The 24,090-nt window shown below is 50.7% G+C and overlaps 2 protein-coding genes across 3 annotated transcripts in view; one reads left to right on the forward strand and one right to left on the reverse strand.

Annotated features, from left to right (window-relative positions):
* The window catches only part of LOC109295369 (ubiquinol-cytochrome-c reductase complex assembly factor 2), a 10,389-nt gene extending 6,601 nt beyond the window's left edge, over positions 1–3,788 (forward strand). The window contains exons 2-4 of the mRNA XM_019514192.1: positions 2,495–2,569; positions 2,749–2,818; positions 3,616–3,788. Of these exons, the coding sequence (XP_019369737.1) occupies positions 2,495–2,569; positions 2,749–2,818; positions 3,616–3,719 (249 nt within the window). The 3' untranslated portion in view covers positions 3,720–3,788. The remainder of the gene's footprint in view (positions 1–2,494; positions 2,570–2,748; positions 2,819–3,615) is intronic.
* The window catches only part of ITPR3 (inositol 1,4,5-trisphosphate receptor type 3), an 85,056-nt gene continuing 62,003 nt past the window's right edge, over positions 1,038–24,090 (reverse strand). Inside the window, exons 35-58 of one of the 2 annotated variants that reach the window (XM_019514190.1) lie at positions 23,284–23,468; positions 22,716–22,864; positions 22,450–22,558; positions 22,036–22,126; positions 21,316–21,485; positions 20,141–20,315; positions 19,790–19,974; positions 19,356–19,556; positions 17,877–17,987; positions 17,356–17,451; positions 16,608–16,709; positions 15,914–16,000; positions 15,148–15,258; positions 14,443–14,635; positions 12,347–12,472; positions 11,781–11,953; positions 11,328–11,492; positions 10,641–10,833; positions 9,834–9,938; positions 9,154–9,278; positions 8,594–8,759; positions 7,020–7,180; positions 6,345–6,506; positions 4,889–5,808 (exon numbers count right to left, since the gene is read on the reverse strand). In XM_019514190.1, the coding sequence (XP_019369735.1) occupies positions 5,740–5,808; positions 6,345–6,506; positions 7,020–7,180; positions 8,594–8,759; positions 9,154–9,278; positions 9,834–9,938; positions 10,641–10,833; positions 11,328–11,492; positions 11,781–11,953; positions 12,347–12,472; positions 14,443–14,635; positions 15,148–15,258; positions 15,914–16,000; positions 16,608–16,709; positions 17,356–17,451; positions 17,877–17,987; positions 19,356–19,556; positions 19,790–19,974; positions 20,141–20,315; positions 21,316–21,485; positions 22,036–22,126; positions 22,450–22,558; positions 22,716–22,864; positions 23,284–23,468 (3,410 nt within the window). In that variant the 3' untranslated portion in view covers positions 4,889–5,739. Of the gene's footprint in view, positions 2,413–4,888; positions 5,809–6,344; positions 6,507–7,019; positions 7,181–8,593; positions 8,760–9,153; positions 9,279–9,833; positions 9,939–10,640; positions 10,834–11,327; positions 11,493–11,780; positions 11,954–12,346; positions 12,473–14,442; positions 14,636–15,147; positions 15,259–15,913; positions 16,001–16,607; positions 16,710–17,355; positions 17,452–17,876; positions 17,988–19,355; positions 19,557–19,789; positions 19,975–20,140; positions 20,316–21,315; positions 21,486–22,035; positions 22,127–22,449; positions 22,559–22,715; positions 22,865–23,283; positions 23,469–24,090 lie in introns of those variants that run through there. The other variant, XM_019514191.1, reaches the window with a different exon arrangement.

Consider the following 24,090-nt stretch of genomic DNA (forward strand, 5'->3'; position numbering starts at 1 on the left):
CCCCCCCCCCCCCCAGCCCTCCAGACAGTCCCCTGGACTTCCCACTCCCCATACACTTACCTGCGTCCAGCAGCTGGGTTTGCTCCTATGATTCTACCTCACTGTATACTGGCCACATGCATCTGCATATGCAGATGTACATGCGCCCACTGCCTCCAGTTGTCCCAAGCAGCCACTTGCAGCTGGAACGCTGCCAGCCTGCAAGGGGAAACCTGCACTTTCACAGGTTTTTCTGGGACTTCCTCATGGCCCTCTCAAATATTCTTGCAACCCACTTTTAGGTTGCGACCTGCCAGTTGAGAAACACTGGACTAGGCCTCTGGAGGTCCCTTCCATCCCCCTTGCTCTCGGATTTCTGTGACAGGGCAGGCTGCCTTTACTTGCTGCATGTGGACTAGCCCTCAAACAGAATCAAAGCTCTTAAAGTGGGATCATGACTCTGGAGGACAAGCTTGTAGGGAGAGGCATCCAGTGTACAGCTGGTAGTATTAAAGTGATATAGCTGTGATGGTTCAGGAATTAATGCGAGGAGCAAGGATTTTTGGGTGGGGGTGATACCTTGTATTGGACCAACTGTATTGTTGAGATAAAGGTAGCCAAGCCTTCGAGTGCAAAGCCTTTTTTTGCAGGGGCATTTCAAGGTGTCTGGTACCTCTTCCATCTCTTCAGAGCTTAGCTCAGGTGGCTTTGTGGATTTGCTCTGCTTCCTGCTTCTAGGTGTAGACTGTTTACACTTATCCATAGCTTAGCTAGAGTTTATTCTTAGTTTAACAGGAAATTTCAGTTCACTTAAGCAACTAGGCCTTCTCTTCAGTGGGAAAACTGTCTCCGGGAACCTGGTTATAATGCAGTGTGAGAGCATGCGATGGGCAATCCAATAGTGTTGTATTAATTAGTCTGCTTCCCACAGAAGGTTATAGCATAATTGAATTGGATTACATAAAACATAACCAAAACAGTTTATGACGTGCTTAGGACAGAACAGTGTTGGAACTGGGCTCGTCTTTAATGTTTTAAGCATAGTGTAGATTGGTCTACAGTAGTGCTGATAAATTGGGGAAGCTGCTATTTGCCCAAACAGGGCTGGAGGTTCTCTATTTGCTATTTGCCTAAACAAGGCAAGGCAGTGGTGCCTTAGCACGTAAATAAGCCCCTTCATAGCTTAAAAGCAGGGTCAGATTCTGCCCTGGAAGTGGTCAGGGCCAATTATCTGAGCACCTCCAGCATGCACCTTATTCCCCTCAGTCACTAGCACCATCGGCAACACGTATTTCAGAAGGGACTTAGTGGTTTTGCTTGGGCCCAGCAGAATATGCTGCACCACTTGCCAGCCAGGGCCCCATCCTGCCACTCAATATCAAAAATGTAAATTGCTGCCTGCAGCCCTGATCTCAATTTCCATTTATAAAGGCGTAATGCAGTGAAAGTAAATTTGTGGCAGGAAGAATGCACAAGGAAGACTCCGATTCTCAAGGACACTATATCCATCTAAGGTCTATTTTATCCAGGTGTAATAAGATTTGGCTGAATTTTTTCTTAAATGCTATTTCTGCTACCCATTTGATAGCCGCCCCTGCTGTCATTACTGAAATGCCAGCAGAGTCATTTCAAGTGTGAATGGGAAGATCACATACTTAGCTATGGTGAAAGACAAATCCTCATATTATTTTCTAATTTGCATGCTAAATGAAAGGGGAGCATTACTTGCCCCAAGCTAGAGCAGTGGCTTCTGTCCCGACGCACGAGGATAGATCAGCTTGGTAATTTCATGTAACAGCTCCCTGCTGCTCCTGTTCTTATTCTTACATACATCTGCTGTAAGCATTTGTATTGGATGTCATCAACACATAATGCAGCATTCAGATCAAGCGAGCCCCCCATTTTAAAATAGAAAAAAAGGCAGTGACATATGGGATGTTAGATAGATGGCCCTGCTGGTACATGCACCTGTCGTGGGACCTGGAGAGGTTTGTATGAAGGAGGAATCTTTCCAGCTGACACGACCAAAAACAGAAATCCTTCCACCTTGCTTTTCAGTGTTTTCCATGCTGTGTTTTTTCTAATTAATAAACAAACTGTCTTTAACCTTCATTAGGATTTTCCTCCTGACCTTTCCATCCTGCTATTTGATCCTTTGGGATTAAACAGAAGGCAAAGCGGGGCATTATGTGGCCTTTTAGATGCTGCATTACTGGCTGTGGGGCACCGGGAGAATTTACCAGCAATATTTCCCATGTAATATTTTAATCATATTTCCTTTCATGGAAACATTGGCATGCTTCATTGTGTATCTAAGCTAAGCTGGAAGGGGCAGGAATTAAGTCTTAATCGTTGCCTCTCAAGTGATGTTAGCAGATATTATCATAAACCTAAATTCCACTGGTAAATTTTCTAGTTGTTCCTCCTCCTCTTCTCACTTGAAAAACACAAAAGAAAAACGTTGCTTGTGGAAGCTGGAAAACAAGAATTGTGTGATGTTTCTTTTCTATTTCAGGTTGCCAACCCGGAGGATTGTGACCAAAGGTATGAGAGTTTAGTCCAAATCCACACCAACTATCATAAAAACAAGGTGAGCACCTGGCAGGGAGACCTTGTCTGGCTGTGTGTCCTGTCAAGTCTGAGTGCATGTGGTGGCCCTGTCCCTCAAATGCTGATATTTCAACAGGAGTGTTGTGCTTAGCACTTAGAACATGGCATGGAAATGGTTCTGCCTCTGTAAACTCACTCTTCTCTCTCTCGTTTGGAAAGTATCCGCGCCTGAGAGATACAAACTTCACCGGATTGACGATGGAAGAATGCAGGATTGTCATAGCTACAGGTACTGCAGCCAGTGGGGACAGTCACACTACTTAGCTAGTAGTGGCGCTGCCTTGCTCAGGATGTAAATGCATTTCCCTTTGCAGGGTTCTTTTTGTGGCATTTTTGCAAGCTTCACTTAAATGTGCAGCCTAGTTTCAGGGGGTCCCAGTGGTTGGTAGTGCCATGGGTACAGTTGTTGGACTGTCCACATGACTAGAGAACAACTTGGAGATGTTACAGGTGAAACCACTTTGGTTGTAGTCCAGGAGATTTACCAACTCCCTTGTTTGCTGTGCTAGTTATTGCTCTGCACTGGGGTAGCAAGATGTCATACATGAAATGCATTGGCCGGTCTGGACGTAAAAAACACTATCTGCTGCCCCAGGGGCCAGTATTATAAATACTGAGATTCAGCTCATTCATTTCAAAGTTCTTGGCTAGACCTCAATTCAGTTGTGTTGAAATGTACTCTGTAGTTTTCTTTAGTGATGGTAAGGAGCCTTTTAGAAAAAAGAAAACAAGAGTCCTCCTCTGCACAAAGACACTGCAGTTATTAAGTGCAATGTAGGAATCTGGCATGGCCTTGTTCTGCTCTGGTTCCTAACTTGGATTGCAGTGTGTGGAAACTGATAGTTGTTGGTGATGAGGGACATCCCATGTGATTGACTGGATGAGAAAACAAACTTGCCCCAGGCACTGAAATAGAAATTCACTTAGATGAAAGCTTAGAAAGTCAAAAAAGGGAAATATAAGGCAGGTTTCTGCAGAGATTTATTCATCTGTTTTTCTGCTTTCCCTTCTCTTCCCTCATTGCAGAGAACTTGAGAGAGACAACAGAAATAAAGAGGAGTAAATGGAAAAACATGTGGGAGATGCTCAAGGAAAAGCTCCCGAAGAGGACTCAAAAACTGATACCATGATGCCCCTGTGTACCTATTCCTAAAGTACTGTATTTTTGTCATGAAAAATAAAGCCCTTCATTCCTCTTAGTAGCAGCATTCTCATTCAGATGCACACCTGGCATTTGGTTAGTCTTGAAATCTGCTCCGTAAATTTAGCATATCTATTGTGAGTCCCATTTAGATATATGAATTGCTTTGTAACGTTAAAACAATCTTTCTTTTCGCATAAAGTCAGATGCTGGGTATGTTTAGGTAGCAGAGGAAGGTGGGATCTTAGTGTGTTTAGGCATATCCAGGCAAGCTGATCTAGCACAAGTTAACTAGCAAATGGGCATGTACTGCCCACAGCTCTGCCTGTCAGGCACCCTGCTTACATCCTTGGGTAGCAAGTCTGTGAAGTCCCTGCTTTTACCTCTTCATCACTGTTGTTCTCCATACTTGCTGAAGGGTGAAGTTATACATCTACCTGCACCGGCGTTCATCACTTTTTCCATTTGCTCTGTAGACGTGCTACTTGAGGTGAGTCAAGAGAAACCCAGTTTGAGATACTGCTGACCAAGCAATTTAGAAGTCATTACCAAGAGCTTAGTTACGATAGCAGTACGTAAAACAGACTCTTAAATCTCTTGTTTATCATCATCTTTTTCTCCCTAAATAGTCACAGACTCCCTTGGGAGGAGAAGACAGTGGTTTCTGGTATCACTCATGCAATTGCTGTGGGGTAAGAGTAGATTTGAACGACTTGTTGCTTTTCGGTGCCATGCGTCTCCATTCAGATCGTGAGCATTCCTCCTCAGACCTACCCCTGCTGCTTCAATAGTTGAGTCAGTATCTGCCTCTAGGAGGCCAAAGCCTGGGGTGGTGTGGAGCAATGCAGATTTGGGGTGCAGCTTAGCATGAGGAAGTACTAACAGCCTCTTGCTCTTACATATTTGAGCAGGTTTCCCCTTAAAGAATTAGAAAAACTTACATCAGGTTCAAATTAAAAAGTGAGGAAGACACGGGCAGAGCTTGAGGGTGCTCTGCAGTAAGATCTTATGTAGGGGATGGAGATTGTTACAGATTTCACAGGTGAGGGGCTACTAGGCTGTCTGTATGAGGCTCTACCTGCTGTGGCCCTAACATGGCTATTCTCCCATTTATATACAACAGCTTCATTGCATACCAGAGGGCTAAGGGAAGACTCTTTTATCTCATCTCAGTTTTTATTATAACTTGATTGTGTTAATTTAATTAAGGCAATTTACATATTAGTCACGTAACAAAAGAGGGGGGGAAAAAACAACCAACCTTTTGTACAACATCACACCAGAGATGAAGATAAACCACAGGACACCCCTTTCACAGTGAACTCCTGTAAACCTGGGGTCTCCTAGTGCCCAGATAAAATCTGTCCGCAGAAGGGAAAGACAGAAGACCAGTTTGTGCTAACAACAGCTTTGCTGTTACTCATCTGAGGAGTTAAGCTATTGATGCATTCCCTTGATTTCAGCTTGTCTTCACTGCACCCTGGTGGTAGACAGCACTCTTTAAAATGAAGGGAAATCAAGGTCTTGTCATACAGTGACCAATGTCTGGCTTGCAGAAGTCTCTATTTACTACTGACATTTTTGGAATAAGTTAAATATCGCAACCCTATTACTAGTAACAATATTAATGGTCTCCTCAGCTGAGACAGGTAGCCACCAAAATGTAGTGCATGGAGATAAAGATACAATTCACATAACAAAATAAAAAGTTATTGCGTTGAGGAACCAAAAGTCCTGCATAGTTTATCTTCCTACCATCTTCCTGTGGGTCCAGGGATAAAGAATCCTGTTAAGTCACTGGTTCCTGGCTGTGGTTGAAAATGTGTGCAGTAATCTATGGAGGAGAAGGAAAACGTTGGCTTTGAAGTCTTTCGGCAGTAACTGTCTGGGCTTTGGTCCAGCTTGTTCCGGAGATGATGTCTGTGGATGGAATCCAGTTACCAACTTCCTGGCTAGCTGATGCATGTCTTTAGTCACCTGGTTAGGGAAGCTGAAGCTTTCACTGTGCCTCAGTGATTCATGTTGTTCTGGGCATCCACAAAACCCATTCGTTGTCTGCGCTTCCTTTGCTCTGTCATCTAGATTTGAAAAGAACGAGCGAGTTAGGCAAGCCATTTCTTGTCCACAGCCACACTAACAAGTTCTCTAAAGGTTTAGGTCCAGCATACAGCTAGACAGGACTTTGCACATGCAGTGCTGATAGTGAGCTTGTGGCAGGGAAACCCTGTGTTCAGGGCACCCTTAAGGGAGTGTGAGGTAGAAAGAACCAACTCAAAGTCTTGTTCAATAGGAGGCAGTTTCCTAAGGGAGCAGGTGACTAGCTGCTTCCTGCAGCTGGTGAGGAACCTAGCTTATCCTGGCAAGCTTTCCATGACCCCACTGAGCTGTTTAACCCTTCTCCCTCACTCCCAACCATGCATAGTACAAAAATCACCCAAAAGCTTCACCTTCAGCCAGCTCTGCTAGCCAGAATAACAGCCCTGGGACCATGGCTTTATTTGAGTAAGCAGAGTGGTTTTTTGTGACACTTGATTCTGCTCTGTTGCTTAGGCTTTATGCTCTTCCAGCTAGGGATGTCATGTGGAAAGTGGCCTGTTTCAGGTGTTCACATTACCTGTTCCTTCAGCTCATTCAGCTGTGAAGTGAGGTAGGACACCAGCTTCATGGTGGAGGTGAGCTTTTCTTGGAGGTTCCGGATCTCGTTCTGTTCGCCTTCTCCTTCATTACTGACCAGTGACATGGCTCTCATCCGGGGGAACCAGTCCAAGTTCTTGTTCTGGGGTGAAGACCACAGAGAACCTAGGCATCAGTGCCAATCCCTGAGACTGGAGCAGCAAATCCTATAATGAGTGCCTGCGCAAAGGGACTTGTAGAAGTACTTTTCCAAAGACTTGGCCTCCCCCGGCACATTTTGAGGCTTCTTAACGAGGCTCATATCGATATTTTTCTTCTTTTCTATTTTTTTCTGAAACTCAGTACCTTCCTCTGGTTCTCTCTATCACTGTTTTGTACCTATCCTCTACTCTCTTTGCTCCTGGTTCTGCCCTTGATTAAATCCTAGCTTACTGAATGCCTAGTACTGAATATTCAAGCAGACGGTGCCTTGTGGGCTGAAGTCCAAAAGCAGATGTAATCATGCTAGGAAGGACTGAGGGCTGCTACCAAACTCAATACTTTGCAGATACTCCTTCTGAAAAGACACTCCTGAACAGTCTGTTATTTAGAAAGGTTTCCCTCAAAAAAAGTACAGCCTGATAATGCGGGAAACCCTATCCCAGGCCACACGCACCTTTATCATCTGTGCCACGTAACTCTCTGGTCCTGTGTAATCGGTCTTGTTCTTCACTCGCACCAACACTATGAAGTACAAGTAGTTCCACATATTGTGCTCGTATTTAATATGCTCCTCAAAGGACACAGTCTTGTTGTCAAACTTATCCCTTTCAAGACCTAGCAGAGGCAAGAGAGAGAGGAAGGATTAAAAAAAACCAAGGAAACACGTATGAAAGGAAGTAGAGATAATTAGATCTTGCGACAGATGTGAACACAAGACGGGCCTTTACTAACTAGTTGGCATTTAACCCATCGTAAGCATTAGACAATAACACATTTGTGAACCTTCCCTCCAGGAAGGCTACAACTAAGCTTCCTGTGCAGCATAGCATGGGGTGGAATGCTATGTCCTACCTGGCAGATTTCTAACCAGGTAAATGGTATTTTTGGGTACTTAAGCATAGGTTGCTGTTTTATTACACCTCTGCTCACTTGTGGGTGTGGGGGATTTGAACTGATAGTTTCTTTGGTCTCCATGCATGGTGCTTGACCACCACCACCCCACGGGTAAGTCAGTAACCAAGCTGCCCACCAATGTTTCTTTTGAATTTAGCCCCCTGGACAGCCAAAAGAGGCAGATCCATGTGAGCCAGAGGGCAGCTGATGCAGAGAAATGACTGCTGTTGTGTAAAGGGGAAGATCAGGGGTTCTAGTCTGGACTCCTACTCCTCGTAGAACACAAGTTTTGCCATTGTGCTGATCTGCATCCATGTTATTTACTGCAAGGGGAAGTGGCTCAGTTCTAGGAGCAGTGATAAGCAGGGGTCTGGGTTATGCCTAACTCATGATGTGATGGTTAGACACTGCATGGGGAAGTCAGCAAGATAAAGGTTCATACACTAGCTAAGCAAGGGAGGCCTGCATCACTTAGCTAGAGGCTAAAACATGGACTGGCCACTTCCCTTTCCCAGACATAGGCTCAAGAACGTGTCTCCATGCCCCACCATGGTGTCGTGTCCACACGTGCATGCCAACACGACCACTGTAGCATCAGCACAAGGGATTGGAGAGAGCTTTTTCCTTAGTACTGGCCAGAAATCAAGTATAATTCCCTTCTTCCACCCCACTTTGTTGCAGAGTTGGGTGCTTGAGCTGTTCAGCTTTGTAAGTAAAGGGGCTGGAAGTGACAGGTCTCTTGCAGCAAGCTCATTACTCCTCCGTGTTTTAGTTAACATCTATTTAACAAAATGCTGTGGCCTGAATAAAAATTATACTCTGTCACTCCACTAATTAGGTTAATTTCCTTAGTGTATCAGAGCTTCTCTGCATGCCAGTTCTGCCATTATTCAAAGCATCTTCTAGGAAAGGCAGACCTGAATTTGTAATGGAAGCAAACAACATGGAAATAAATTCAGGTCTCTAGGCCTGATGCAGAAGCAAAACGAGGACACACAGCGCTCCCCAACCCCTCCCATTGCAGGCTGCTTAAACATTTGCTATTGGAAGACATGTTAGAAGCCCAGCCCTGCCACTGGACTGCAAAAGGGGGAGAGCGTGTGGATGTGCGGGGACATCCGTTCCGCAACTGACCGCATATGAAGCACGTGGTCTTAAGGATCTCTTCCTTCTTCTGCTTCTCACTCCTCAGATCAGCAAAGGTGTCTATGATGACCCCAAAGATGAGGTTGAGGACGATGATAATGACAATGAAGAAGAACAGGAGGTCGTAGATAACCCGAGCGGGAAACAAGGACTCCTGCAGAGGGGAAAAAGGGACTAGACTTAAACAATGCATGGATTTTTTTTCCCCTTTCAGACCTTTGCTCCAATCAATATATCTTGTTGCCACCATCAGATGTAGTCAAGGAATTGGCCTGGGGAGAGGCAGATTGAGGAGTTTCCATGGGGTGCAGGAATAATGAGGGGATGCCTGGGCATGGTGTGAAGGAAAGTCAGTAGCACACCTGGGTGTAAAAGGTGAGGTGGGTTGGGCTGGGTGGGACAAGGAGGAGGGGACGGGAGCCAGGTCTGGCAGTGTCAGCAGCATTCAGAGGGATGAAGATGGGGGTGGTGAAGTAATGAATGTGAAACTTCCCTACAGAAGGGAAGGGCATTTAAACAAGTCTGCCTGGTGTGCTGAGCCCACTCACATCCTTGGATGGCTTCCTGAGAATGTCCCCCACGCCCCCGCCATTCCTCAGGCCATGATTCAGGACAGTGACAATGCACATGAGCAATGTGTCACAGGCGCGCTCAGAGTTGTCCACGTCCTCTTCTAGAACGCAAAAAGTAAAAACACAGTAAAGACAGAGCAAAGTGCTCAGGCTAAGGCCAAGAGCCATGACTTGGCTTTCCCTCCTCTAGCATTTACCTTCTGGGAGCAGGTGCTTATGCAGAGCAGGGCTGGAGGCAACCTAATAGTCATCTAGTGATTGTGTCAACTGGCTGGAGGAGTGTCTCTGGGGAGATGGTTCCTACGTCCGCCAGCTAAGCACTGTGACCAGCCAACACAGAACATCCCTGTCTGTGCTGGGGTGCTCCAGCAGTCCCTGATACTCCTAGGCTCCCATTTTACTCCTTGCTAGCCTGGGCTCAGCCTCAGCCTGGAGGGCCCTTGGCTTCATTACTTGGCTTAGACTGTGGGCCTCCCAGCAGGGAAGCTGTTCCAAGGGCCTGAATTTCCCTAGCCCAGCTTCGTCCACCTCCTTGCTTCTGCAGCCTCTGGGTTAAGGCAATGGGATTCCTATAAGCATGGTCGACAGCCTAGATCAGAGGATGGGAAAGGGCTAAGCACTGCTAACGGGGTCAGCTTTTTAATGAGTGTGTTTACCTTCTATCACCTTGGGCAGCGTAGTCCCAGGAGAGCAGTTAATTTTGTCACCACTGCATGACTCCATAAAAGTCTCCAGGTGCCCTTGCATCCCCAAGGGGCCAGCTGGAAGCAGAAGATTGTGCAACATTGTCAGAATACCAGCTGCAAACGACCTGTAACAGTGACTCTCTTGGGGTGGGAGGACAATTCTCCTACACCCCACCTTCCAGCTGCAATGGCTCCAAAGCTACTACAGACAAGGCTCCTTACTATGGGTCCAGTTTCCATCTATCATCATCGAGGATGCTAGCCAAAGCACTCCATTCATTGACTGAGTCAGTGCTGATGGTAGCAGGAAGAGGGTGTGATTGTCTGTTGTTCATTAGCTACATACTTTGAGACCAGAGACCCCCTTTGGCTCTGGGGCTGGATGCTCTGAGCATTTATTGAACCTACCCAGTGTTAAACAGGACAGACCTGCAGCCCCCACCTCATCTGCCTGAAACCCAACCTTCATTTCCTGTTACCCTGAAACTCCCAATTCTCTGGCCAGAGAAGTGTTGGGATCCTGCAGTCTGCGCAGGCACCCGCATCCTTTAGTATTCAGAAACTCAGTTGGACAGGAATATTGCTCCAAAGACATAAAAATCACCTCAAAACATTGTCTCAGCCCCCTGATGAGAGGTGAATTAGTTATTCTCCATCCTGGGAAGTAATTCCCTCAAGGTCACCCTGAGTCCATGACAGACCAGGAAGAGACTCCCATCCCGTCTGTCCCCTCCCAACCACCCAAAGCTGCTGCGTGGCATGACAGGGCTGCAAGACCTTTGGACTTGTTGTCAGGCAGGCGGTCCACCTCCATGATGAAATCATCTTTCAGGAAGAGGAAGCCCACGATGGAGAAGAGGTAAACGAGGATGAGGGCCAGAAGGGCTGTCAGGAGGATGGAGCGCCCGTTCCGCGTCACGCTTTTGATGACATTGAACAACGTCTCCTCCCGGTAGATCAAGTCAAACAGCTGAAATGGACAAAGAGGCCACAGGAGGTTGGCTAAGCATGCAAATAATGCTCATCTTTTCTACACCATGTCTTAACCAAGGAGCTCCCAATTCTCAGCACAAACACTGACTAAATTCCACGCAGGACGTGGGAGGCCATCCCCACCTTACCTTGGAAAGAAAAAGAACTTGGGGGTCTGTTTTTGGCCGTGCACAGCAATATGGCCAAAAATAAAACCCCCAAGTCCTGGCACTGCCTTATCAGATCACATTGCCTTGTACCTGACCCAGACAGAGGTACATAACAGAGACTGGAAATAAATGAACAGAACGAAGCGCAGACAGATATTCTAATACCACAGGAGGCAGAAAGGCCAACCTCAAAGACTGAATTAATTTCACTGCCATTGTCGGTCTCTGAGTTCACACGGGAATCTAGTTCCCCACACAGCCTGTGCAGTGACATACACGTAGACAGTGACGTCCATCCACTGATCATTCAGGAGAACCGTACCAAGATGCTGTAGAAAAGCTCATGCGCGAAGAGCCCCAAGACGCTGGTCAGGATGTAGCCAACGTGGTAAAGGAACTCCATGTCCATGATCATGGCCTTGTATCCCCGGATGAAGGTCCCACGATTGCCCACGAAGCTCACCACAAACACAATCTTGTTCGTCAGCTGGGAAACAACCACAAGAAACAGAGCAGAAGTAAACAAGTGTCTTCTCTAAGTGAGCCTTACTCTACAAACTCACAGCATCACACTGCAGTGATGGCAAGGGACTGAATTTTCCACTGCATAAAATCCACTGATTTCATGTGAATTCAGATGAGAGCAGGGATCAAGCCAGATTCCTATAACTACAATTTTCAGCAGCCACTGGAGCTTATTGTCTTGGTCTCTGGGAACTAAGCCCACTTTGTGCCTGGAGTTTAGTGCTGCCCACAGCTACCCCAAAGGACTCACATTGAGAGCTCCCAATATGTTCAGAGTAAATCCAATCCCCAGGTAATATATCGATCGCAGGATCAGTGCCACAAGGAGAGGTCTGACGCCATAGCGCCGGGTAAACAGGGCCATGATGGAGAAGCAGATCAGAATCCAGAAGAGCAGAGAGATCAGTGGGGAATCCAGCACTCCTGGGAGCAAAAGATGTCAACGAAATTAAACACCACAACCCATCGGACATATGGCTTTCACCAAAGCCTTAGTGAATGTTAGAGATGAATCATTCCTAAAAACTAGCCACCTACCGGGGAAATGGAGCACAGAGGGAAGCGACTTTCCCAAGGACACAGAACAAATTAGTGGCAGAGTTGGGACTAAAACCCGGGAACCCTTGCTTTAGCTGGTAAAAAGCCACCCCTCCACCCCATCTCAATGGAAATCTACACTAGAAAGGAGAGAGACCAAGAGCATCCTTAGTAAAGACTGTGGATGAAGAGACAAGGTCTAATGTGCATCAGTGTTTCCTGCACAGGAGGATCCTTTTGCCTTTTCGCTCCCAGAGCAGAATGCAATGGGGCACGTACCCATAGAGGTGGCTTCAATGTAGGGGTAGAAGAAAGCAATGATGATGTTGATGAAGACAGCCAGGTTGAAGGAAATGCTTCCCCAGAGAGTCATTCTGCGGGAGAACCAGTACATCAGTGGCATGCCTGGGGCAGAAGAAGGCAGGAGGAGAAAGAGGGAGAGACAGTGGAGTAAAAAAACCAGCTAATGGAGATGGGTAATTCTGTCTTCCCATAAACCTAGTACTTTGCAGCCCCAGACTGACTCTTGCCTCCCAGTTTCCTCAGCTCAAGTCCCCATCCTTCGCTGAAGTGAGGGTGCAAGTTCAACATGTTACCACTCACATTTCTGGCTCCTCAGGCCTCTGACCTGGTCTGGTGCTGCAGAACCAGCTTTCCTTGCCTCTGCCTCAATGCTTCCTACTGTCTTGCCATTTACAGGTGTGAATAAAGATGCCTTTGCTCTCCTGGCATCATCTCTCTGCCCCCCTAGGAGAACGCTGCTGGCTGGCTTAGCCTATCTAAGCTGAGAACAGGCTTTCTATCTAACTGCTATTTGGATTTGCAAGCGTTATCAGTGCTATTGTAATATGCCCTAGCTGCTTAACAATATTTATGCATTATCTTCTCATGGTTAATTGACCTGTTGTTTATTATAATCAATCAACCTAATCAATCTGGGTGAACCTCCAGGAGGTATTATAAGGGCCCGAGAATTTGGGTGCTGATCTGAATGCAAGTCCAAAGCTCTGAGTCTTCAAAACGCAGTTGCATGAGAGAAATTGCCTGGTATCCAGCCGTTCTCTGGAAAGGAGACTTCCAGTAACATTTCCAACTGGAGGACCTGAAGACAGGCTCACATGGGGGTCTTTATCAGGCTGCTGTGAGTCTCAACTGTTCAGTTATAGTCAAAATGATTTGTTTGGAGCCAGGGTGTCTGCGTGTCTCATACCCAGGTATTCACTTAGCCATGTGCCAACCAGAGTATCTCACATGCCAGTTAGCAGAGCATCTCTGCCCAATACGTATGAGCGAAAGGCCCAGGAGCTGTCTGAAAGGCCCTTTCCTTGTTTCTTGAGTGGGACTGTTCTCGACTCTGGCCCCAGCCTTTATTCTGGGGGAAAGCTTGTACAAAGAAATGCACCTAGTGCCCTGCTTTGTGACGGCACTTGGCCATGTCATGGGGCCCCTCCTGGGCTACTGCTGTTGTTTAGCCGTGGGGGCTCTGCCTCTACACTCAGCTGTCTCACTGGGTCACAGAAGCAGATCCAACTCCATTTCGAGAGCAGGGTTGATTGAACACTGATAAGGAGCCAGGCACCGTGAACAATTCTGGTGGTCAAACAGCAGCAGCTTAGGCCGGTGCCTTTGGCTTCGTCCACTCAACAGGATCCCTCTTCTCGGCGACTGGACAGGGGTTGATCTGTATAGGGAGTTTTCCCTGCTACAGTTCCTGTTCCTTAGCGCTAAAGATTTCAAGCCCTTTTTTTCAAACCTGGTCAGGGCTTTTGGCTTTTTCATCTTGAGACACTCAGAGGGGCTAAGCACCTGCCACCCTGATGGCCTTACACTGGCTTTGTCAGCATTCACCATCTCTGAATATTGGGATTGCAGGCTGGGGACCTAAAACTGAGGTACCCAAGCTGAGGGGATAGTTTTCAACCTAAGCCATCCTACCTTGCAAGGCAGGGAATGCATTTTCTTTAGCCTCCCCTTCCTGTAGCATTTTTCTGCTTTGTGTTGGCTAAATATACTGCAATACACTGTGGGTCTCAGGCCACTTACAGTCTGCTTATGAATCCTTCCATGACTATGCATCTATGACCCTGTGAGGTCCCATCCAGTCTTGCTTTCCTATGACCCTATGGGCTATCGCTGAAGGAAACCTGCAAATGTTACTCATTTTTAGGCATCTCTTCCTGAATTAATAAGATCTGCCAGTGGGAAAAATCCCAGCCACATGGTGCAAATGGAAGAGTGCAGTGCACTGGGCACAACAAGGGGCATGAGGGTCTCAGGGAGGTGCTTGCAAGCACTGCTGACCTCTCAGCTCCAAGGCTGGTTATCAGAATAATCTCGCCTAACAGCAACCAAGGGGAGCTGGAGTTTGCCCTTACTGCGCAGTTTCTTCTGCCACTCCATCTCGTTGTGCAGGAAGGCCGACTGGTCAAAGAAGTCGCTGACTTTGCTGCCCTGGTCATCCTGCTCTGTGGTGGTGAACAACCGGTACTTGGTCTCCTTGGTGAGGAATTCACAGATGCCAGGCACCGGAAAGATGATCTGCTCCATGCTCCGATCCAGACGCACAATCTGAATAGATCAGGTGGAGAAACTGCCATTCAGCTGTCTATGCCACCCTTCTCTTCTCTGCCGTATGACCAGGCACCACCCCCACCTGCACTCAGTGACGGATCAGAATATTTGTGTCAACTGCAAGCCCTGCTAATCCATGCTCACAGACGGATCCAGCTGATACAGCTACTGACTGTGAGGACAGCTCACTGCTGGCACTGCTGCACGGCCTATCTGTAAGAAAGTCCTTGCACAAGTGTCCATGGCAGTCCCCAGAGGTAGCTGGACACTGCTGGAGCTACTCCTGCTGTTATAGTAGCTAAATGGCTCTTTGGGGAGTACTGTGCTCAGAAGAAGCTCACAGCTCTGCACGTGCCAGCTAATACCCCGGCATGCTGCAATGCAGAACTTTGTTTGTTGACTGTGGAAACGGAGGAAATAGGGATTAAAAGGAGCCAGCCATGAGACAGGCCTGCAAACACCAGCTAGCACAGCACAAGGTGCAAACCCACCATGGGGATGAGCCCTACCTCGATCTGGGATGTGTGCCTCTCGTAATACGCCAGTGGATCCTCCTCCTCTTCCTGGACTGGCGGTGACGACTTCAGCATCTGCGAGAGCTGCTTATTGTTCAGACTGAGCTGGGGGACAGGAAAAAAATCAAGGTAGGCATCCTTAGATAGGTCCAGTGGCAAGGGGCTGGGGGAATGCTCTAGCAAGCGACCAAACCTAACAGGGTTTCCGGGGAAAAGCAAATGACTAAAAGTTTCCTGTTGGGGCCTAACTTCTCTCCAAAGGGTCACAGCTTCAATTCACCACAGTGATTACACCCCCAAAGCGCTAATCCACAGACTGCAAAATCAATGCCTGCAAAACCCCAGGGAAACTGCATTATGGCGGAATAGCAATCAGGATCTAGAACAAAGCCACACTAGGCAGGAATCAGGTACTACCAGGGAAGCGCAGCCCCCAATGGCAATACCAGAGACCGGTTCTGCTCCATGCGGAGATGGCAACCTATGCCATCAACAGCTGAAGCTCCCACCAGGCAGCACCACACGACTGCCCTTCTGCAGGGGTGGTACCCGCCGAGTGTCCCCTTGTGCTTATAGGTTGGCTTTGCACATCTAAAGCAGTACTTTCAGGACTTTATTTTCTATCCCCATGGGAATAGCCAAGTGACAGGGAAGCAGCCAGGGAATGGCTAAGAGCTTTGCTAGCTCTAGATCAACAGTTTCTTCAGTGACCTGTTGCTGCTAGGGGAGACCCTGTACAAGCCCTGTGAATGTCTCATACCATGGACGAGATCCCCTCCTCTTCCTCCTCCTGGATTCGCTTCACCGGCTTCAGGAGGTGCTGGAGTTGTTTGTTGTGCCGGGAGAGCTGCAGACAGACACGGGGACAGAAAGGGTCACTCGGAGAAGGAGCAGCCACAAGAAAGGGAGCGTACTGGGAACATGTTGGGAGCACTGACCGGCTGCACCAGTGTGGTGCAAATGCCAGGCGGGTACCCCAGAACCTGGCCCCACTGAAATGAGCTCAGGGGCAGGATCTGGCCCTTGTGTAAATAAGAAAGAGCTGCACCCACAGTGACACTGGCTGGACCAGCACAACCCCCCTCCTTCTCCAGCATGCGGACAGGGCCCTGGGCTGGGTCAGGAAGGATTCTGGCCTGATGGTGGCAGGGGCCTGGCACGCCTGTGTGCCTCCCTCCAAAGCAATGAGGATCAGTCACTGCTAGATGCTGGGGTCCAAATCAAGCAAACTGCTGTTAGGATCGTAGAAAAGCAGGGCTGGAAGGGACCTCTCAAGGTTATCTAGTCCAGCCCCCTGCTCCCGACAGGATCAGCCCCAACTAACCCATCCCAGCCAAGGGTCTGTCCAACCGGCTCTTGAAAACTTCCAGGGAAGTTGGGGCGCTGGGGAGCAGACTCGCGAGGGCAGGGTCCTTGCAGCCTTGCAACAGCATAAAAATCTGCAGAAAAGGTACCTGCAAAGCCAGGATGTAGATGTTGTGCCCAACCTCGCGGGGCGACACCTCCGAGTTCTCACACTCTTCCTCCTGCACGTAGGCTTTCTTAATGACGTCCACCTAGAAGGCACCAGGCAGGAAAGCAAGTCAGCCAGGCGCTGTGCAAGCCAGAGAGCCGGGGCTTCGCACTGCACCGGGGATGCTTACAACTAGGCTTCAAGGCAGCAACGAGTTATCCTCCCCACAACCTCCATAGACAGTCTGCACAAAGAGCATGTGTGTGTAACTAGTGTCCAACATGCGGCTGCAGGTATTTTCTCCTGCTGCAGACAGCTCTGTACAGTGAAGGGGGGAAGGCTGGGATCAGTCTCTGGCTCTGCTACAGGCTCCCTGGCTGACCTTGGGTAAGTCCCTCAGTCTGCCTCAGCCTCTCTCATGAGATCTGAACAGAGAGGCTGCAAGGTGCTTGCACACAATAGTGACAGGGCTCTGTACTGCCCCTAGCACCACACGGAAACCAGCTGTGCATGCAGGGAGGGGGCAGACTCACGGCCCTGCTGCAGGAGAGTCAACAGCAAGGGAGAGCGGTGAGGGGCAGAGGGAGGTGAGCTGAGCTACACTAGGCAGGAGGCTCCCTGGAACAGGGTCCAACCCAGCAATCGAGGCCTCCTATCTCCCCGCTCAGTGGCACAGATTGCTGCTGTGTCTCGGTCAGTCGCACACAGGCTGCGAGCCCCGCACTTCCCCGCAGCTCCCCCATCCTTACCAGCTCCTGAGGTCGGAGGCTGATGAGGATCCTCTCAGCGTTCTCGCTGTCATGCCTACTCTCCATCAGTGCCAGCAGGAGCTTGGAGGCATTGTCCTGGGGAAGACACCGACATGAGCAAGCCAGCGTCCCAGCACACGGGGTGCTCGCAGCCACGAACAGGCCATGCAGAAGCACCGCTGCTGACCTGCCAAGCCTGGCACCATTCCCAGCAAGCCAGACAGTGCAGAGGCCACATGGTCATACAGGCTGGAGGGAGGCAGCCCCCCAGGATTCCTAGTGCCTTCCAGAGACCCCCTGAGCTACCCCATGGAGACTGTACCTGTAGCTCTGCCATGTGCATCAGGGATTTGGGATCAACATGCACACACTGCTGCATCCTGCCAATCGCTAGAGAAGCCCTGACCAGCATTCACTGCTCCCGTGTACTTCACAGACACCTATCCCAGTCTCTCTGACACACACGCACACACACACACACACACACACACTAGAGGGACCCTTTCTGGTGGCCCCCCTACCTTCAGCTGGAGGACCAGGTCCATGCGGTACTTGCAGAGGGGGCTGATGTCATTGAGGATCAGGGCCGTGATGATATCAATGCCGTTGGACTCGTGGGTCACGATGCAGCTCTGGGGAATCACACACAAGGTCATCCCGCCGGCTGTGATTTCTACCCTGCTGCTGGATACTCAGCTTCAGCTCAGTCTCAGTTTTCCCATCTGACTTAGCTTAGACCCTTTGCCCCGCTAAACTTCCCCCATACCCCCACAAAAAACCTCACCCAGGCACTCGACCACTCAGGTGCTTGGGCTTAGGACAGTTTCTCTTGCTGCTTGGCTTATATTATGCCCAGCTCACTCCACTTCTCTATGACCCTGAACAATCCCTTTCCTGTCTGAGTATCATTAACTGTGCTTATGTCTCCAGGCAAGGGATCATCCAGCCCAGCAAGGCAGGGCTGAATTGCATTGTTTGGGGACTGACCCATACACAGGCTCAGAGAAACCTGTGCTAAGCCTTTGGCACCTAATTAAGACCAGTTACCTTGTTTCTCAGAGCACCTTATGTCCCCAGGACCAACCTGGAAGCTGATAGGAACAAACCAGTTTCACCAATGATGCCCTTGATGTAGCACGATTTCTTTACAAAGCAGACAGCGAGGCCCAATGTTCCTATGTAACGGATATGCAGATACCTCTGCCTGTTACAGTGCAAGCCAGGGGCGTCAAACTCATCTGCTCTCTGGGCCCATCTGCAGATCAGATCGGGCCATGCCAGGGACAGTGCTGAAGGTTGGTCCTGTGGGGCACAGCATGCAGCGCGTGCCCTGTGCCAGCCTCCTGCAGCACATGCTGGCCTTGCTCCAGGGTTACCCTGCACACAGCACAGGGCACGTGCTGCACCTGGGGCTGGGGCTGGTCCAGATTGGGCCATGCCAAGGCTAGCGGTCGGTCCAAGACCCATAAACCAGATCGTACAGCTTCACAGACTGGATCTTGCCTGCAGGCCACGTTTGACCCCTGTGAGGTAAGCAATAGCTAACAAATTAGGCCTGGCATTTTGTGCAGCTGAGTGACCTATTTGAATTGGTTTAATAAAAAGCTCAGATTTACCCAAAGAACCTGTCTGGCTAAGTGACCTGTGCACTCTGTATGCACTGGTTGCTATACCCTCCCCTCAAACCTCTGATCCTGCTATGGCTTTCACTGCTTCCCTCTGATCTCTCTGTGGTCCACGCCCTGCTCTCACTTGCACACTGAGTGGGGCCAGTGTCAGCAACAGCAGCACCTTGCTCTGGCTGGTCCAAAGCTTCCTGGGTAGGACATGCCCAGCAAGAAGCTGCCCTAGGGACACAGGCCCGTGGAGTGGCATCCCTGCCACGCCACACAACGCAGAGCAGCTCTCTTGATCTGCACCTGGCCACACTCCCCACCCTCACCGCCTGCCAGCAGACCCACCCCAGGGCAGTGCGGGGTCAGGCCAGCGGCCGGGGTTACCTGGTTCTCATGGCAAGGGCCCTGGCAATACTCCGTCAGGGTCTCCAGGGTCTGGGTGATCAGGGCCACGTTGCACTCGTTGATGTAGAGGCCCAGCAGGCCCAGCCCCCCTGTGGTGCTGCCGCACATGATGTCCAGGAACTGCAGCGTCTCGCACACCAGGTTGTAGTTGGTCTTATTGTTCTGGCACCGCAGGTAGTTCTGCAAAACCAGCCCCCACCATCAGTGCTGCCAGGGCTAGAGGGCTCCGTAGCATCAGCCTTGGCCCCTTCCTCCTCCCTCCAAAGCCAACAGGACCCAAGCAAAGGAGAATATGGTGCCAGGGCCCCAGGCACTTGGCATCATCCGAGAGCAGCTGTACTGTGCTACCCGAATCCCCGGAGTCCCAGTTCAGCCAGCTTTCGGCTGCCTGCCCATACCCCCCAGGCCCTAACCTGCAAGTCCCGGTTGTGGTTCTCACAGAGCAGCTGCAGGAAGCGAAGGATAGGCTCCATGATCAGCACGGTCACCCCCATCTCGTTGTTCTGGCTCTGCTCCCCCGCATCGTGGCCTTTCCGAAAGCCGACAGCCAACGGGTAGCGGGACGGGGTGCTGGGCATCACATAGGCGTTTGCTCGGCCTGCGGGGAAATCCAGCCTGTGATGGAGCCAGCCTGTTGGACTGGAGGGTGACTCTCCACACAGCTTGCATGGGCCCATATCAGGACCCCACTGCTAGGCCCTGCACTAGCCCACATGGTCCCTGCCCCAAAGAGCTGAGCCTTGTGCCCCTCTCCTCTCACTTACCCTTGCTGCCAGGGTCAGGAGCATCTTTGTCCTCACGTGGCTTGTTCCCAATGTCGCTCATGTTCACTGACACCGTGGACTTGGTCTCCTGCTGCGCCTTCTTCATGCGGTCGTGCAAAACTTTAAAGAACTTCTCTGACTTCTTGTCACCTGTCATCAGGTTGTGAAACGATTTCTGGGAAGGGCACAAGGAGTGGGGCAGAGGAAGCCAGAAAATGAGTTAAAAGGCCCCCATCAGGATCCAAAGGTGCCAGGCTGCCCCTGTGATGCGTCTCCCCTGAAAAGCCTGCCATTGTGCCTGGGGTTTCCAAATAGCTGGTTCATTTAACGGTAAAACCCATCACTAGAGGACAAATCCTCATGTTTCTGGGCATCAGCTGGTTGACACAGGGGTCAGGAAGGCAGTGCTACCCCTGTATACAACCCTGCACACCGTGCCAGGCACCTTGCAAAGAGTTTAGCTCTTCCTACAAAGCATAGAGGTACGGGTTATCGGAGAAAGCAGGGCACCAGATCAGACAGAGAAGTGATCTGGTCAGTCCAAAGCTCCCCACTTTCTCTTCTTGACGCTGACCAAAATCTCAAGGATAAGGTCATTCTCCTACAATCTCTTAACCAAGATCCAGGAAGTAACAGTCCTCTTGGCTTTAAGGGAATGGATGATTCAGTCTTGTCCCCACCTCACCCCTAGCCATGGGCTGTGTTTTAACAAATGAAGAAACCCAGAATAGAAGCTGAGAAACACCAGCTGTGTCTGTTTCAGTGCCCAGAACCTGAGGTGTCTCTTGGGTGGGCTGAGTCTGCAGCTAGCTTTCCCCCAAAATAAAAGCTTTGCATTTGAAACCAATGATCCACAGTCTCCCATTATTTTAAAAGTGCCCAGCAGAGGGCCCAGTATCACTTTCCAATAGACGCAAGCCTATCACACCCATATGGCTTTTGTCAGGCATCCGATCAAGAAGCCAGGCTGGGAACTTGATGCAGACAGATTCTTGACCCCTTTCTGCTACTGCCTGGCCAGGGAACACAGCAGTGAGTTTTGGCTCAGGCATCGTGGGCCAGACCAGAACTAGTAAGTGTAGGGAAAGAGGCAAATCCCACATGAACCATTTCAGATACCAAGTTCACGTCCGTTATGCATTAGGCAAAAGGGCTGCCTTGGAGTATCTCTATACCTGGATCTCCGTGTTGCCCCCATCCAGCAGGCGGATGGCCAGGAGGATGCTCTCCTGGAAGATCTTCTCATTTTTCGTGTTCATGATGAGGTCTGCCACCAGCTTGGTGGCCCCTTCTCTGTCCAGCCGGCACTGCACGGCTGCAATGGCTGACCAGTCCTGGTCCTGGCCTGCAGGGGACGGTGAGAAAGGGGAGGAACAGAATAAAGCTGCCTTGCTGCAATGGGGCAGCAGCAACATCTATGCCCAGCTGATGGGACAGAGGGAGGCTTGAAGGCAAAAAAGGGTCTGAACTGGCGTTTGGGACACCTGGGGTTCACATTTGGCTCTGCCCTCGGGCAACTCATTTAGCATCTTGGCCTCAGCCTCGCATCTGTACAACGGGAGCAGTGCCCTGTCCCACAGGCGGTGTCCAGGAGAGATGTTTGCAAAGCATGTGGGTACCAGGGGATGGGCAGGGTCAGAGAAAGATAGATCAGTAGGAGGGGACTGCAAGCTCCTCTGCCAGGGAATCCCCTGCCGGTCCCTACAGGTGGAAACCACCCTTCTGCCCCTGGCTGGCTTCCCTGATGCCAGACAGTCACACCAGCTGCAGAGCTGGCCACTGCTTCTACGCTGATGCTCGCATCAGGCGACTGCAGGGCCTGCCAGGACATGGACGAGCCTCAGAGATGGGGAAGGAGCGGGCAGGAGGCAAAATGGTTATACCAGGTCCCTTACCAGCCCCGGCTGCGTCGACCACCTCCCCTTTGGAGCTGGACTTCTTGTGCTGCAAGTAGTTGCTCAGGAGCGTTTTCCGCAGCATGTTGCCCTGAGCGTGACAAGGACCTGCAGTGAGTCTCACGGCTGAAGCCTGCGCTGAGGTGGGGGAAGGCCACGCGCTGGCGTAGCAGTGCCCCAGTCCAGCCCCAGCCACCCACCAGCTGCGCAAGACCCTGCCCGTGCCACGTGAAGGGCGGCTGAGGGTATGAGGGAGCTGCCCTGCCAGGACCTGGAGCTGTTGAGTCTCTCCCCCTGCCAACGAGGGGACTTCAGGCCCACAATGGTTTCCTCCCAGGCGCTGCACCCTGCATGGGGCAGGAGGACAAACCAAGGGGTGGGGGCTGGAGGCTCCGCGCAGCAGGGCAGACTCACCCTTTCCCCGTACTTGTTCCTCTTCATCAGCATCTGCTGCAGTGTCCTCAGCACCTTGATGCACAGCTTCTCCTCCGTCTGCATGAGGTCCTGGGTGTGCTGGATCAGCCTGGTGCCGGCAGCAAGACCCCACCGGGTCATTAGGTCCCTGAGCAACCCCGGCCTCTTCCCCCCCACTCCCAGGTGAGCCCGCAGCCCCCATGCCACACCCCTGCGGGTCAGGAGAGAGCAGAGCCCAGACGGCTGGTCCCACGCTGCACCCTTACTTGGACAGGAAGCCCCCGCTCTCGCATCGCTGGTAGGCTTCAGTCCCTTCCATGAAGAGCAGCTCCGGCCGGTGCAGGACATCCACCAGGACGGACAGCTCGGCTTCCACCAGGGGCTTCAAGCGGTCCTCCAGGGCATTGATGATGTCCTGCGAGGCATGGCCTGGTCAGAGCCCCTCGCAGGGGGGACACTTCTCCCCCAACACTGACCCACTGCCCTGGCTCATGCCCTGTGCCCAGGTTTGTTACTGCCAGGTGGGCCTCGGGACGGGAGCTGTTGGGCCCCGTCATGCCCAGCACTCACTGCTCCCAGGATGGGAGAGGGCAAGACTCTAACGGACCAAGGAGACAAAGCTGCTCCCAGGAGCTCAAGCAGGAGACGCCACCAGTGCTGCGAGGACCTGCTGGTGCAGGAGCGAGGGAGGCTCGCAACGTCTGTCTGCACCGCACCATAGGGGGGCACTTCACTCAGCCCCCAGTAGGCACGAGAACCCCCATTAACTCCTCGCATGCTGCCATACGAAGCTCCGCCACCTGCCCCAGCCCGACGGCCCCCGTCATCCTGCACCTGCAGCTTCTCAATGATGTTTTTGTAGTCCCACTGGTTGGGCGTGGTGGCCACCCGGGGGAAGCTGCGGGTGGCCGCCTTGTAGCTGGCCGTGTTCCTCTGCAAGGTGCCGGAGGAGCTGCTGTTCAGCAGGTAGCTGACATGGGCGTCCAGGTCCATGGGCAGGACGATGGAGCGGCTCTTGGCTGAAGAGAGGGAAGACTTAGATTGGGAACATCATACATCTCACTGCTCCCAGGTCTGTTAGCAAGCCTGTTCCCCTAACCCACAGGAGACCATGGAAGACATATAAAACCTAGGGGTTGCTAAATTGTTTGGACCAGCAGGCCACCATCAGCCTTTGACACAAGCCACCGTGTCTCCTCATCATCAATGTCCTAAGGTGTGACCCAGGGCAACCTGTGGACCACTGTCATGGCCTTGTGGACCGCTAGCGTCTATGGAGAGGAACCACCGAGGCAAACGGGTGTAGCAAAGAGGTCAGCGCTCAATTGTTTTCCCCATCTGCTGGGATTGGGTCAGGCAGCGATCAACTTAATTTGAAGCAAAAAAAGAGGATTAGGAGACGAGGAAAATCTTTTTAAGGGGAAGTTAAGCACCAGAGCAAGCTACCGGGGGAGGCTGTGGTATCTCCTTCACTGCAGGTTTTACAGAACAGGTTAAAAGTCGCTCAGGGATCTAGTTGTACTTGATCCTGCCCCAGCGCGAGAGGTGGGACGAGGCGATCTCTGCAGGTTCCTTCCAGCCCTACGTTTCTAATATGCCCCAAACCTCTGGGCCTCACGACCCAACACAGGGCTTGTGCAT

Source organism: Gavialis gangeticus, unplaced genomic scaffold, assembly GCF_001723915.1.
Source record: "Gavialis gangeticus isolate Ggan-Ray unplaced genomic scaffold, GavGan_comp1, whole genome shotgun sequence".
NCBI lineage: Eukaryota > Metazoa > Chordata > Crocodylia > Gavialidae > Gavialis > Gavialis gangeticus.